Raw genomic sequence first — 17,246 nt, 5'->3', positions numbered from 1 at the left:
ACAAGCAAATATGGATCTAAACCCTAAGGTTCTTGTTTCTTAATTTGTGCTTGAAAAGAATCTAATTTTTTTAATTTTTTTTGTTAATGTGAGTGTTTGGATCAGTTTACGCGCATCTCGATTAATTTTATGGATCCTGAAGTTAACGATCATATAAACCTCCGGTCATCATATTAGTAATCACAGAATTTAAATTTAAAATTACAAGTAAATTTTTTAGTTCTAGATTTTTATCATAGAGTCACTTACTAAATGGTTTAAAATCATTTTTTTTCATTGTTAAAGTCTTTGCACAACTCACAAATTGAATGGTTTGGCATCTTTCTGACCTCTTACAATAAATTCTTTATTTTTCTTGCAGGAGAAACCCTAACCTAACCTCTTACAATAAAATATACATTTTTCATTTAATCTTGAGTAATTAAGCTAAATTATAAGGCTTTTGTTCTTAGGAACAAAATATTATATTTCAAGGAATGTAGGGACCCAAGTACTGAGAATAGAGACAAGCCAACTTGATTTTAGTAATTCACGCTGTGGCTGGACTTCCAGCCAAAGTTTGGTTGGTTTTCTATTATGAAGGGAAAAATCATATAAAAGAGGAATTAACAATTATAAATACTTGACCACAAGTTTAACATCCTCAAAAATAATTTCCGGAGTTTCATTTTATTAGAATTAATGTTTATTTAAAAAGACGTAGGATAGTACTATTTATGTTACTATTTTTTTTAAAGTTTAACGTGGATATTCTAGTCAGCTTGTGCATACCTCGACTAATCTCACGGGCCCTGAAATTAACAACCATATAAGCCTCCAGTGACCATCATATGAGCAACCACATGATTCGAACCTGAAATCACAGATAGAGCTAACTTTTTAGTACCAAACTCTTACCACTAGGCCATAGTTCCAATATTTTGCAAGGGAGCTTTATTATTTTTTTATATAAAAAATAATGTTTAGGTATTAAAATAAAATTAAAAAATAATATAAAAAACTAGTTATGTAACAACATTAATTAGGGTTAAGTTAACACATAATAACAAATATTTAATTATTATTATTATTATTATTATTATTATTATGATAAATAACATTATTATTATTATTATTATTTTAAAAAACCATTATTATTATTATAACTAACATTACTACTATCATCATTATCATCATCATCATTATTGTTATTGAAAAAATAAAAACCATGAACTTAATTTTAAGAACATAATTTGTCGGATTGACCCGGATTGGCAAATTAATCTGAATTGACCCAAATCGATTCAATATGTTGCCGTCTTAATATTTATAAAAAATATCATCTTGAAAAATTATTTTGAGTCAAATCAAATTTTTACAGATACTCTGAGTTGTTTTTGAACTCATCAAATTAACTAGGTTACAGTAGTCGCACACTGTTTAAGAATATTTTATACTAAAAAAAATTATTAATGCCTATATATTGTCTTAAGTTAAAAAAAAAAAAACTTTTGATCCAACTTGCAGCTCAGCAAGGACTAATGAACATTATTATAATCCAAAACTTTATTTTATTTATTTTCTAGTCTTTAGGTTTAAGAAAGAGGAGTGTCACCAAAAAAATGATGAATGAAAGAATATTAAGGTTGGTCAATTCTCAATGACAAAACAAATTGTTTTTTTTATGTTCATGAATTTCATTTAATGAGAATAGTTTTATTTAGATGTTGTTTATCTTTATCTTGCTAAAAAAAATAGATCATAATTGACATAGATTTTTTTTTCACTTGATTTTGTGGGTTTCCTTCTTTTTTTTTCTTTTACCAATTTTAGAGTTTATGAGTTAAAAATTTTGTTTTTTGAGGTTATTAGGTGTTTTTAAATTAAAAAATATATATATGTTGAAAAAAGGTTTCTTAGATCTAAAATACCCATTTTAATTTCTTATCAACACTTTGGTGATCAAAATATAGGCTTTTAGACAACACATAGTTAACCGCAACAAAAAAATAGGTGGTTTGATTTATTTTTTTAAAAAAGTTAACCTGCACGTGAGTCAAGTAAAAAAATAAAAGGTCAGGCGCGCGAACATGACCTTCCAAGCCAACGCATGTGGCCATTCATTTTATAGGCCATGCGTACTAGCCCACCTTTGTTTATGGGTCCGGGTTTTTTTTTTTTTACTTTAATTTCTTTCCTCTTTGAAATAACTTTAAATTCAATTCATTTTTTTTTGTTTTTATCTTTAATTTTATTATACTGCTTCATTGCAAATATCTATTTTTAGTGTATTATAATAAAATGAAAGATAAATTTTAAAACATTATAAGAAAATCTAAAAGGTGTGAGAAAACTATTGTAACAATCAATGGTAAAATTATATTTTTTTCTATTTTCAAAACAAACCAAATAACTAGCTATCGCAATACGAATTTTTTCGCAGGACTTCATTGGTCATTACCGTATGTATGGGGGACAAATAATTCCTTTTGCATTTATAATACATAGTGAAATAACTAAATTGCTATTGAAATCAAAATTTATAAAACTGGTGCCCAATGACATTTTAATATTTTTAGTTTTTATGCAAGGTAAAATGATTGTATTACCCCTAAAAAGTTTAAATCTCATTCACAGGTGTGTGTGTGTGTGTGATGGAGGGAAAACTTAGTAATTTTAAAATTTTAATATTATTTTTAAAAAGTTGTTGAAATATGCATTGCACATGTTAGCGTGTGAGCTGCTCGTGTACCATTTGGGTTACGTGTTAAGAGGCTTCGGGTGGCCAAACGGTGTCTTCCATAGCGGTGTTCAAATCGTCTTGGTGGCCCCTCCATCTCTAAATGGTGCATGTAGCTTAATAGCTTCCGATTTAGCGTCGACGGTATTTTTTTCCCCCTATTGTTTTCTCTCTCATCCTAAATTTTCCCAAATGACCTTGTAAATTTTCAAAGCAGTCATTCAATTTGTTTTTTCTTCAGATTTGGTCATGTTGTTTTGATTATTATTTGAATTGATTTATAAAATTGGGATTTTTTTCAATTGTATTTTTTAATTTTTTTTATCTATTAGATTTGGTTTTCGTTCTTTTGATTGCTATTTGTTTTGTTTGAGATAATTTTTATAATTGAAATTTTTTTATGATTTCACCCCCTTTCAATTTTTTTCTATTAATTTTGATCATTGTTTTTTATTTTAATTTTTTTACATTGGCAAAATTTTTAGATTGATTGTATTTCTAATTTCATTCTTCAACGTCAAATTGATTAGGAGGGTTTCTTGATTGAACTCAGGTCTAAGATTTCATGGGGTGCGAGTTTGGAAGATTAACCTAGGTTCGGATGATTCACTCGAGTTTGCTTGATTTTTTTTCCTCTTTTAAGCTTTTTTATATTAATTTAATCCTTCAATATTTATTTAATTAAAGATAGGACTCTATTAAATTTTTTATCTGTTTCCTATAAGATTTTTCACTGATTTTGAAAATGACCCAAGTTGTCATAAGTCTTTTTATTTTTTATTCTTTGTTAAATTTATCTTTTTTAAAAGATATTCTATTTTTTAATTTAATTAAATTAAATTATTAAATATAAGTATAAGATGTTCACTTCATGATATTTTATTAGCTCATGTTTTTTTAGTCTCAACATTTAGTATTTTTTTAATTGGAGATTAAGGTTCGTTATTTTTTTTAGTTTGTTCCTATAAGATTTTTCACTGATTTTGAAAATACATGAATTATCTCAAGTCTTTTTATTTTTCAATCTTTTTTAAATTTAGGTTTTTTAAAAGATATTTTGTGTTTTAATTAAATTAAATTAATTAATTAAATATAAGTATGAGATGCTCGCTTTATGATATTTTATTTGGTTTGATTAAATATAAGCAAGAAGACGAATTATGAGATTTTAGTTTTTACTTATTGTCCATCAAAATAATTTCTCATGACATGAACATTCTTTTTTAGTGCAGCGCGTGACGTAACACATTCTCCATAGCTAGTATTTATTAAATTTTAGTAAGTTCATGATTAAAATTATGGATTTTATGGGTTAATTAGGCTGGACTATTTCGATCTAAAATATACTTCTTTTAATATTTGTTTTTCAAATAAGGTAAAATGACACTGGCGTAGAACATTTCTTCTTCTTCTTTTTAAATCCTAATCAGGTCTTGATATTTTTTAATTGAAATTTATTTAAATAAATAAATTAAAAATATATTTAGGATATTATTTAATAAAGGCCAATTCAATTTTTACTTTGTTTTTTAATAGGATTATAGCATATTCTTGAAATATTAACAAGGGCTTTTTTTAATAGTTCTTCATGATTGTTTTTATTTTATTTCAAATCTTATCCAATCACTTTTCCTTATTTTTTTTAATTTTGTTATCATATAATTATATCAAAAATTTAAAATATTTCTATTTTTAAAAAAAAATAAAAAATTACCATAATTCCTTTTTACACTAAAATTAACTTTTAATTCAGTGTGTAACAGAGCGTAAACATTAAAAGATATTTTATCATCCCACATGATTAACCCTTATAAACCCAAAATCAATAAAGAAAAAGTCAAAGTCATTATTTTGATTTTTTTTTCCTTTCCATATCCATTAGAGATGCTATAGCTATCACGAAAACCTTGTGCAAGTGCAATTCAACTTTGTCTTTCAACAAGCAACCACCCACCTAACTTCCCATGGAAAAAACATACCTTCCCAAGCACACAACTGAAAAAACTGTATCAAGCCCCCAACCTCGCAGAATACAGAGCAATATTCTTCCTCCCGTTGGGTGGTGGCGGTGGTCCCCGGGCCCAACCGAGCCCCACATCTATCCCCCGATTCCACCCCCACGACGGAAAAGACAAAAGTTTGTGCCCCTCCACCCACATGCCCCACCATCCCCAGCCTCTCCTCCAGTTACCTCCTCTATCTAATAATAACGAAGAAAAACATATCCAACCCCACACCTTATATACTAAAAAAATTAACAACGTATGACTTGTTCCGTCCCGTTCCGGGTTCGATTCTCTATGTGTATGTTTGTCACCCCGTGGTGCCTAACCTGTCCCTGGGCTTGCAGGATGTCCAGTGGGCCGTGGAGAATAGTCGTGGTGCGCGCAAGCTAGCCCGGACACCCCACGTGAATCAAAAAAAAAATTCTTGAAAATATTGTAGTTGTTATTTTTTAAAATTTTTTTTTGTTTAAAAATATTTTAAAATAATATTTTTTTATTTTTTAAAATTATTTTTGATATTAATACATTAAAATAATCTGAAAATATAAAAAAATTAAATTCAAGTAAAATTTTTTTTTTCATGAAATGCGGTTTTAACCGTATTTCTAATTGTAGGGAATTTTCTTTATGCATACAAATCTTACACTCCTTCTATGTCCAGAAAAGAAAAATCAATTCTTGTTATATATATATATATATATATATATATATATATATATATATATATATATATATATACATATATATAATTTTAATTAGAATACATACGGGACCGTGCCCGCCGTCTATTTATACATGTGATATAACTTTATTTTATTCAAATGCTAACTTTGACGTCCAAATTCAGAGATTGTTAAATTGTTTGGTAATTATTTTTGTAGTATAAATAAGTTTGATCTTCAATTATGATTTTGGGTGAGATTGCAAAGCTTCTTAAGAAATGCCACCAATATTAAAAATATAGATAGTTTTGGTTAAGATGCGGTGAGAAAAGAAATTAATTTAATTATTGCACTGGTTATAGATTAGCCTTTGATTGGGTAACGTAAAAGTTAGATGACCTTCATTCTGAATAAATAAATAAATAAAAGCTGAAAATGATAGGGTGATATATAAAGTTAGTTGACCTGTTTCTTGATGACATGAAATTGTTTATTTTTGTGTTTTAAAATTATTTTGAAAAAAATTTAATTTTTTTTATTATTTTACTTTAAATTAATATTTTTTTATATTTTTAAATTATTTTGATACATTGATATTAAAAATAATTTAAAAAAATAAAATAATATTATTTTAATATATCTTTAAATAAAAATATTTTAAAAAATAATCTTAATCATACGATTGTAAAACACAACTTACATAGTGCAAATCGTGGCTATCAAATATTTGTGAACATATAAAATTAAACTAAAAATCATATAAAGAGCTTCTATCCATTTTACCAATTCAATCTTTTAATTACAATAGTAATTTATAATGTTAACTATTTTTTTATTTTTCTTTTAGTTAGTGGTTTTTTTTAATTTAATATGTAAATGATGTGTTTATAGATATTTAAAGTTGATAATTTATTTTAATTTATCTTTTATATGGTTATCGTAATATTAAAAAAAATCTTAATATCGAGTTGGTATCAGAAAAATATATTAGCATTGCGGTATCATCTATTTTTTAAAAAATTTAGTTAAATAAAAAATAATTTTAAAAAAACTAAATTATTAAACTTTATGAAGTCAATGATTCAGTTTGAGAGTTTGACTAAATAACCTTAGTTGCCTCGGGTTATGGGTTTAGTGGTGAACCTTTTTTTTAATTGAACTCAATTACGTGATTGTTTATTTTCTTTTTATCATATAGTTAAAAAATAGTTTTGGAAAAAAAAACATGTTATTAAATTTTAGAAAGTATATGGACCTGTTGACGAATATAACGAGTTTAACTTTTTTTTTAACTCATATTTTCACTTTTATCTTTCGATATTGGATTAATTGAGAATTGAGTTTTATAATTTGTTTCGTTTTGTTTTATATGAAGTTATCATAATCTAAAAAAAAAAGTCTTAATATTGGTTTGACGCTCGATTTTGCAATCGTCTATTTTAATAACGTGATCGTCTATTTTTATTATCATATAGTTAAATAAATAATAATTTAGTAAAAAAACAAGTTATTAATCTCAATGAAATTCATTACTTGGTTTGCGAGTTTAACATGTTAGCAAATTAACGAGTTTACCGATCAAACCTAATAATTATTTTTTTAGTTTTAGGTCCTTTAATTTTTAATTTAATTTTTTTTAATATTAGATTGGTTGAGAAAAGTAATTCATGGTTTATTTTTTTATTTTTTATAGGGTTATCATGATCTCAAATAAATGTTATTTTTATGGTTGATGCTCGATTTTAAAAACATATAATATTATCATAAAATTAAATAAAAATTATTTATAAAAAAATAAAGTTATTAAACTTATTGAAATATATGATCTAGGTCGCAAGATGATCAAAATCGATCTAATTTATTATAGTCTCAATATAAAAAAATTTATCATCTTAAAGTTTTTTAAAAAAGTTATGTTATATTTTTATTAATTTTTCAAATTATTTTTTAGCTTATTAAATTAAATAATTTATTCTAAATAATTTTTATATAATTTAATTTGAAATTTAATTTTTTTAAAAAAATCAAATTGACAAATTATAAAATTAAACTATTTAATTAAATCTAATGGTACTACTAAGAATCAACGGATCACGGCAAATATATTACAGACTAATCCATCTCAATCAAAGAAAGAAATACATAATAAAATATAAAATACTGAACATTGGTTGATTGAGCTTACAATACTCCATTAAAGGATAAAGCAAGCATAGGAGTTCCTGCTGCCTGGTTTTCTTCTTCTACTGTCACTTTCTTCACTCCCCCCAACATATTCTCTTTCTACTTCTCCCCGAACACCTGCTTACTTCCCCCCAAATACTTTGTCCTCTCCTTCCAAGCTACTTCTTCTTTCCTTGTAGATTTCACTTTCAATCAGCTCATCCATTTCCCTCTTCTCCAAGCATTATTATTCTTTTCTCTTTTTGTAGAATCTCACTTTATTTTCAAAACCCAACAACCCAAACATAAACCAAAACAAAAAACAAATGTTTCCTCTTCTTCTCTTTGAGGTTAAGATTAGGGCTTCACTTTGATCTAAAAATTTACCAAAATGTGTTCAGTTACTGAAGATGGAGTTCAATGCTCATTTGCACTTGAATACACCGGACCCCCGGTGGGCTACGACATCCCACGCGCCGTCCCAATCAACGTCAACAACATCCCTGTCGCCGCCGTAGTTCCCCTCATTAATTTCCAACAAAATATCACTTTACCTGTAGTAAAACCTCTGTTACCCGCCTCTGATCCCAGAAAAAACCCAAAATCTGTTAATACCGGTAAAAACCCAGGTAAGGATTGTGGATCTGAAGAGGCGGCTATAACTGTTTCACCAACTTCCGTTATAGAGAGAGCTGTAGATCATAATTTGCAAGAATGTGTTTTTTCTAGCGAGTTAAGTAGTTCAGGTTTATCAAATGATGCTGGTACAAGTTCAAGTACTAATAGTTTTGATGATAAATCGCGTGATGAAAGTTTGCTAAAGTTGAGGGTTTCTAATGAATTGTCTTCGAATCGAGATTGGGAGTCAAATGAATCTGTTTTAAGTAGTGCTGATGTTGATGATGAGTACCCGTCTTCGCGTGTTTCTAGTGTTAAGGTTTCAAATAATGAGGTGAATGGTGAGGGTAGAAAAGCCCCAGTTGTTACTTTCCGCGATATTGAATCGAATGATGATGGTGGTGGTGGTGATATTGATGATGGGTTTGGTGGCAACGAGGGGTTTTTCGAGGAGGAGGAGAGGGTTCTACGGATTAAACCAGAGGCCAGAAGTAAAGGGAAGAAAGGGAGTTGTTATAGGTGTTTTAAAGGGAGTAGGTTCACGGAGAAGGAAGTTTGTCTTGTTTGCGATGCGAAGTATTGTATCAATTGTGTGCTTAGAGCGATGGGATCGATGCCAGAAGGGAGAAAGTGTGTTACTTGTATTGGATTTCCAATTGATGAATCAAAGCGTGGGAGTTTAGGGAAGTGTTCGAGGATGCTCAAGAGGCTGTTGAATAATTTGGAGGTTAGACAGATAATGAAGGCAGAGGAGTTGTGCGAGGCAAATCAGTTGCCCCCGGAGTATGTTTATGTGAATGGAGAACCTCTGTGTCATGAGGAGTTAGTTGTTTTGCAGACTTGTTCGAACCCGCCTAAGAAAATGAAACCTGGAAACTATTGGTATGATAAAGTGTCCGGTCTTTGGGGAAAGGTGAATTTAGCATAATACTTTTGGTGGTTATGTTCTTGTCATGATTTGATACGGTTTGTTTCTTTATTATGGACTTTGATGGTTGTTTCAAATTTTCAATTTAACAGGTAGGGCAAAAGCCTTCCCAGATTATAAGTCCTCATTTGAATGTTGGGGGTCCAATTAATGCAAATGCTAGCAATGGAAACACACAGGTTTTCATGAATGGCCGGGAGATCACAAAAGTTGAGCTTAGGATGTTGCAGGTTGAGTTCCAGTACATGCTCTTCTTTTTGTTTGTTTTGAATGATTTAATGTCAAGGGTTTTAGTATAGAGACATTTCGTTGAAATTGCAGCTGGCAGGAGTTCAATGCGCTGGCAACCCACATTTTTGGGTGAATGAGGATGGATCATACCAAGAAGAGGGACAGAAGAACACTAAAGGTTACATTTGGGGCAAGGTATGCTTTATATGGAACCTCATCTCTGCCTGAATTTTCCCTTTCCGCATTTATGAATGCATTTGGAATCATTTGTCTGCTTGTTACTTAACAGGCGGGAATGAAACTTGTTTGTGCTTTCTTATCACTACCTGTTCCTTCCAAACCTTCGAATTCTTGTGGAGAGCAAGTTAACAGTCTGATTAGCAGAAGCATCCCAGACTATCTTGAGCAGAGAACACTTCTGAAGCTTCTTTTAGTTGGATTTAGTGGCTCTGGAACAAGTACTATCTTTAAGCAGGTACTTTCTCAACTAGGCTCCTCAAAATTTGTTCATGTTAAGGATCACCTATCTTTGCTCAGTCTCATATTGTCATGGTCTCATTTTCCATCTTAAAACATCCGAAGATGTTTCAAAAAGTAGATGGATGTTAGTGGGGTTTGCTGTCTTTACTTTGTTTTATATGCTTGTGGTCTCTTTTCCTGTCTAAGCACATCCAAGTGATGTTTCAATATAGGTGCATGGATGTTATTCTGTTAGCTTATGTTAATGCATTGCTTTGATTATCAAATTTAGTTGGAGAACCTTGGATGATGAAGTAAAAACCAGTAACAATATTCAAGCTATGCATATTCTCAAGCAACTGTCAAACATTCCCTCTGTCCCAAATTATATTTCCTTATTTTATTTGCTCAAAACTTTAACTTTTAGTAAACGTGAATCCCATTTATATTTCTTTGTGCTTACCATAGCAGATCCCACGGTGTGATAAATGATATTTAATGAAGGATAAAATGGGAAAAATTGAGAGTAAAAGATGTTTATTTAAGAAAGCAGAACTTTTCCAATCCAATCATAGATATTATGCTTAAAAATGGTAAGCCAAAGTTAAACTTTGAAACTAAGAAAACCATCAACAAAAGCAATGTATATAGATTAAAAGTGAGTTCAATAGGCTCAAAACTGCCAGATCAATTAAAAGGACAACTAATTTATGTGGCCATGTGGTTGTTGTGCCATTGCACCATTTGTCATTGCCCATAAGGGACTGGTTTATAACACCTGACTACACATTGAAAGAGTTCTTGTAAATGAACCTTGTTCTGTAAGTGTCATACTTTTAGTAAGCATTGATCTCTGTACACGGATGCTTATACTTGGTTACTCTAATTCTGCCTTTGGTAATTTTGGTATCATACCTTATCCTGCAAAGCAATGGCTTTTATGACATGCTAGTCAATGCTGTTAAAAACTAGCTTACTTCATTTTAATTTGATGTTTTTTTCAGGCAAAGATTCTTTATAAACCTGTCCCTTTCACTGAAGATGAGCGTGAAAACATTAAATTGACAATCCAGAGTAATGTGTATGGTTATCTTGGTATACTTCTTGAGGGCCGTGATCGATTTGAAGAGGAAAGTTTAACTGCAGTGACAAAAGAGCAATCTACTGATGAAACAGAACATATTGGTATGTTGAGTCTCTCTATTCTTGATTTCTTCTCAACTTGTATATTTTTTTCCTTCTTCTTTGTATTTTTTCTTCAGAGAATGACCCTCGTGTTTATCGCTAACACATGTGGGTGGGTGTGCATAAAGGGGGGGAAAGGAAAAGATGTTGTAACATTTGTAATTTTTAACAATCTCTTTTGTTGTATGGGAATACATTAGATTCTTACTTCCTCTCGTCTCCAAGTAGTGTATATAAGGAAACAGATTTTATGTGGGAACTGGGATGGCCCTAAGAAGTTGTTCTGTCTTCAAGATGTGATTAGATAAATATGATTTGTAGCATTGATGAATAGCATGCAGTTGCAGAATGTATTGAAACCACTAACAACTTACAATGTAAAAGTAGGTGTGTGACAGCTGATTGATATACATTTACTTTAAAACTCTTCTCGGGTTTATATTCTGTTAAGTGCCTGAAAGAAAATGTTGTGTGATGATAGGGAGTACAAGTAACACCAACCACCAAACTATCTACTCAATTGGTCCAAGGCTTAAAGCATTCTCGGATTGGCTTCTGAAGACTATGGTTTCTGGGAATTTGGAAGCAATTTTTCCTGCTGCTACTCGCGAATATGCGCCACTAGTTGAAGAGTTGTTGAAGGATGAAGCCATTCAGGCCACTTATAAGCGGAGAAATGAGTTGGAAATGCTACCTAGTGTGTCAAGTTATTTCTTGGAGCGGGTAAGATCTTTTGTCAGGTTCATTTGCTTGGTTCAAATTTGTTAGACTATATTTGGTCTATACATGCTTCTCTGTTGTTACTTGGTAGTTTTTAGTCAAGATGTGAAGTTTTCTGTTTTCATGCTTGCATCATTTCTGGCTGAAGTTAGAGCCATAAAATATCTTAAAAGAGAATAATTTTGATTTTCTGACTGATATAGAGGAACTGACTGATATTGTTTTTTTTTTTATTTTTTAATTTATTTATTTATGAAAAAAAGAGCGATATTGTATTCTGCTTTAACAGTTGCCTGATGGTATTGTATTCATGCTGATAGTACATGATTCGTGGTTAAAATGGGATTCATTTTGGTTCCTCAGCTTTCCTAGGTTGAGCCAAGTGCTGCTTTAGTTTCGCTCATTAGATATTGGTAATGTTTAAGCTTTATGCATTGTGTTGAACAAAGGTTTACAGACTATTTTGTTTCATGTCATTGTTCTCTTGCCAAATATATCTACATGATAACGCAACTGCAGTTTCTTTGTTGTCGCTACTAAAATTATTCTCTCTGCAGGCTGTTGATATATTGAGAACAGACTACGAGCCCTCAGATTTGGATATCCTATACGCTGAGGGTGTTACTTCATCAAATGGGCTTGCTTGCTTGGATTTCTCATATCCCCAATCAGCATCTGATGATAACTATGACACTGAAGACCAGCATGACACTTTGCTTAGGTAGGAGCTGTAGTTTATTAAGAAGTGCCTTTAAATTTCTGATGGTTTTAGTTCTCACCTCTGTTATGAAGTAGCTCGTAAGCAATCACAGTATTGCTTCTGTGCTATGTGCTGGACCTCTGGCATGGCTCGCCTAATTCTTCTATCTCATCACACGGACATTATTAAATATGTAATTATTTGTAGAGGTATCCTTTTATTGTTAACATTTCCCCCCTTTACTCTGGTCACCAGGTACCAACTAATTAGTGTACATTCACGGGGGCTTGGAGAGAACTGCAAGTGGCTAGAGATGTTTGAAGATGTTGGGATGGTCATTTTCTGTGTTGCCATGAATGACTATGATCAGTATGCAGTTGATGGGAATGGCTTGTCTACTAACAAGATGTTGCTGAGCAGGAAATTCTTTGAGAGCATTGTTACTCATCCAACATTTGAGCAGATGGATTTTCTTTTGATACTAAATAAATTTGATCTGTTTGAGGAGAAAATTGAGCGAGTACCGTTGACTCAATGTGAATGGTTTGATGATTTCCATCCAGTGATCAGTAGCCATCGCTCCAACAGCAACAGCAACAGCATTAATACTAGCCCCTCACTTGGTCAGCTGGGTGCCCACTATATGGCAGTCAAGTTCAAGAGGCTTTACTCTCTACTCACCGGAAGGAAGTTGTATGCTTCTGTGGTCAAGGGACTCGTACCTGATAGCGTTGACGCGGCTCTTAAATATGCGAGGGAGATTATGAAGTGGGATGAAGAAAAACCCAACTTCAGTCTCAGTGAGTATTCAATGTATAGCACCGAGGCAAGCTCCTATTCCCCCTGATGAGTAAAGGAAGAAGCACTTTGTATATGGGTCCAAGCTCTTAACAGCAGTCCTCATTGCCACTGTACATATAATGGCATGTAAATTAGCGAGAGAAGAAGTTCTTCATGCGTGAGTTGTTGCAGCTGGAAGATTGTCAAGCCGGCCTTTTAGGTTTATCTCAATGTCATTCAGCAAAAAAATTATTTACAATATAAGAATACTAGCATAGAAATTAGGGTGAAACATTAGCTCTCCTCGACGCTCTGTGAAGGAATCGCTTGATGTTGTTTTTGTACCTTGCTTGTAGTTCTTTCTCCATCTGAACAGGGTCCGAATATTCATTTGCAATATAAGATGACATCAGATCTTCTAAATGCCGCCTTTCCTCAGACATCAGGTATATATCTAGCAACTATCGTGCATGCTTTATGCTGCTCAGTAATTTGCAAAGTCAATTTAACATTAATTAAAATAAATATTCGTAAGAGGATTTAAATTTTGAATGAGAATATATTTTTTATGTCAAAACATTCCCTTTTTTTTTATTCATGCATTTGTTTTTACGAGGCATGTTTTTTTTTTTTTTGTATTTTTGTCAACATGGTTTATTTAATAAAGGAAAACTTCGTTTTCCTTATTTTATTTTTTAACAAAAACATGTGTTTTCTTCATTGGTAAAATAAAACAAAAACTTCTCATGATGATTAGAGAAAAAAATTAAAAAATCATGTTTTGATAATTTTTATATGGCTATATGAAAAAAAAAGAATAATTGATTTATAAAAATATATAAGAAATTCACAATAAGAAAATAATAAAAAATATTTTATTTTCATTCAATATTCTTGTGTAATTTTTGTTTTGTTTTTTTTTTTGGCATATTAGGATCATATATAATTATTATAAAAGTAATTGAAAATATTAACATAAAAATATCTAATCTTATTTAAAAAGTATGCCTAAGAGATGATTTTTAAAATATTATTATAACAATTAATTTAATTTAAAAAGAATTTTATTTTAAAGAACAACCCAAACACAATACAGGTTTGCAAGGCTAGGCATACTTCTGTGTGCTTGAAAGAATATTCAAAATATGCCTCAGCAAGCCTTCGCTCCTTGCCTTTGAAAATAAAGGCCATCTGCTTCGTGGCCTAAGCGGTAGACAAATAAAATTGTCTGGTAACGCGTTGAAAATTATATTTTTAATTATTTTTTTTTGTTAAAATTTAATATAATTTATATGTTTTGAATCGTTTTAATGTGTTGATATTAAAAATAATTTTTAAAAAATAAAAAAAATTATTAATATATATTTTAACATAAAAAATTATTTAAAAAATAATCGCTATCATAATATCAAACTTATAATCTCTAAAATGAATACTCCATGAGCTTAGATAATTTTTCAGCTAAATTCAATTGCTAGAAAATCAAAACTTAAAATTTAAAGCTCAGATTAACTTGTTTTTCACATGAAGTATAAAAAAATATAAAAAAAAAACAATAAAAAAAAACCTCAATAATTATATTACTAACCACAAAACACATTTTAATAAGCTTAAAAATTCAAAATCAAATAAGTCATAGTATAATATCTCTAGCTCAATCTATTTTGTTTAGCATAATTAAATGAATAAACCTTTATAGAATTATCCTTATCAAAATACAATTTATCAACACCAAAATCAATGAATTTAATAGTCGGAATAAGATTCTCTCTCATTTCCTTTTACAATAACTTATTTTTCTTCTATCTCAATTTCTAATGACTAAAATGTAAAAATAAAATAAAATAAAGCTTGATGTTTAAAATAAAAGTTTGAAACTACATGGACCGAAGTGTAGAAAAAGTATATTATGACCCCCTACAAAATTTGCCTGGTTTAAAAATATAGCATACCATAAAAAGTATTAATAATTAAGTTTATGCATGCATTATAACCATATTTTTCATGCTCTCCTATATTCATAAGCATGGCAAATATTTTCTTCCCAAACATTTTTTCATAATTATAATTTATTTTTCTTTTTTAATCACATTATTATTTCTTTAAAATACGCTTGTAATATCTAGACATTATTTTTTTATACGAAAAAATACTGACCTCCAGCATAGCATAGGCCCAGGTCTAGTTTCTTCATAATCATAATCACATACTACTATTCTCCCCTTGAATCACATATTATTATTTGTCCTCCTTGGCATATGTTTATAACACAATCACCTCCTTATATTTTCTCCCCTTTTGGCACATCAAAAAAGGATTACAATCAAGAGTAAAGAGATGACGGAATAACATAACAAAAAAATATATATATATATTTCAACCATCCTAAATTAGAAGTTATTATTTTCAGTTCAGTTCAGTTTTTATATAAAAAAAAAAATAACCAAACCGAAAGTTTTTTTTAAAAAAATCGAAACCGGTTCAAACTGGCCGGTTTCGGTTCGGTTTTTTAGGACAAAAACTGGTTCAAACTGGTTTGGCTCGGTTTTTTCCGGTTTGACTCGGTTTTTTTCCGGTTTTTTCGGTTTGGGTTTGGTTTTTTCAGTTTTAGGCTTATAAAACCGAAACCGAACCGAACCAGTCAGTTTTTTCAAAATTTTAATCGGTTTTTTTACGATTCGGTTTTTTCAATTATTTTTTTTCAATTTTCTTGGTTTTCTTGGTTTTTTGGTTTTTTCGCTCACCCTCATCGTAAACCTAATATAACAATCACAATAGCTAGCATGACCAAATATCATAACTACCATAACATAAGTAAATAAGTTATAATAGTAGCATCCATACGGCACATAGCAAAATAATAAAACATAAGATCCTTGTATTACAACCCTAATAAAGAAAACATACCGATTAGTAAAGCTGTTAAGTTTAATATAAGAAAAACATGAGATTAGAAAGTGAATAATGGTAAGAAATATGACTCCCCTTCTGTGTTAATACATAACTCACCCTTTAACAGACGGTAGTTTGCTACATATTGTCAGGTTTTCTTTGTATAGTCCATGCTCACGCCTACACTCAAACATGAAAGAATTTTTTTCTTTTTTCTTCTTTGACACATGCAAAGTTGGTGAAGTCCTTAGATAGTGGCAAGACCAAAATTACTGAGTAAACTAAAGTGTGTGTTCCAACCGCACCCGCATTTCAAACTGCGGTTGGCCGTAAAAAGCATCTTTGAATAGTAGCCTTTTTTTTTTTTATCAAGCTTGCAAAGTACATCATCCAATTCACGTAGAGAGATGCTGACTTTTGCTGCAAACTGCAACGTGGATAAACTGGTTTAACTTCAAGCATATATCATAGATGTCCTACTTGAATTTCAAGAAACCCACATCGTAGACGGATCTTCGTACTTTTTCACAATTTGTGTTTATTAAGTGCAGTTCCTGAAAGAGGGACTGAGGGATGCTAATCTTCTGCTATTAAATGAAGTCGTACCAGAGAGATACCTCGCACGCGTGCACACCGACGTATTATTATGAATACATGTTCTTTGTTAGAGCGATCCATAATTCTTGCTTGAAATATATATATCATCCACTTCATGGCTTTGATTCCTAACGCAATGGCTGATTCAAGACTCTTATTTAATTCTTTTCCAGATAAAATATTGGTATTACATGTTTTATGTGCCGAAGTGGTTCTTCTTTATGTGCCGAAGTGGTTCTTCTTTTCATCTTTTAGAAACAATGATTGCTCTTCCTTTTCTTTTGTCTCTAGTGGGATATGCTTATTATGAGCTTTATCTTCGACATCTTTCAGATTTGGGGTTTGAGACGCATCAAAATGGGCTGCCCGAGCTCGTGAACATGCTTTAATTTGGCTACAGATATAGTGGAAGAAAACAGATACCTGCAGTGCAAGGAGTCACTGCAATCCTTATGAAGATGATGGGATCATGAAGTCGTGTTCATTAGTGCCAGTTAAGAATTTGTTAATCCTTTCCATAAGCTGGCGAAGTGGGATATCATCTTGCGAAGATCTGAGATTTGGATCTTCCTTTAGTTACCAACCG

General features: G+C 30.7%; 1 protein-coding gene across 1 annotated transcript; it reads left to right on the top strand.

Annotated features, from left to right (window-relative positions):
• Nucleotides 1-7,544: 7,544 nt before the first annotated feature.
• LOC133694319 (extra-large guanine nucleotide-binding protein 1-like) lies at nt 7,545-13,594 on the top strand. The gene is made up of 8 exons (XM_062115813.1): nt 7,545-9,081; nt 9,189-9,326; nt 9,418-9,522; nt 9,617-9,802; nt 10,791-10,971; nt 11,453-11,694; nt 12,249-12,412; nt 12,647-13,594. The coding sequence occupies exons 1-8, from the start codon at nt 7,942-7,944 to the stop codon at nt 13,236-13,238; spliced, it is 2,748 nt and encodes a 915-aa protein (XP_061971797.1). The 5' UTR covers nt 7,545-7,941; the 3' UTR covers nt 13,239-13,594.
• The last annotated feature ends 3,652 nt before the right edge of the window (nt 13,595-17,246 follow it).

Source organism: Populus nigra, chromosome 5 (genome assembly GCF_951802175.1).
Source record: "Populus nigra chromosome 5, ddPopNigr1.1, whole genome shotgun sequence".
Lineage (NCBI taxonomy): Eukaryota > Viridiplantae > Streptophyta > Magnoliopsida > Malpighiales > Salicaceae > Populus > Populus nigra.
Note: the sequence above shows the minus strand (reverse complement) of the source record. Positions and strands in the feature narration are given on the sequence as shown.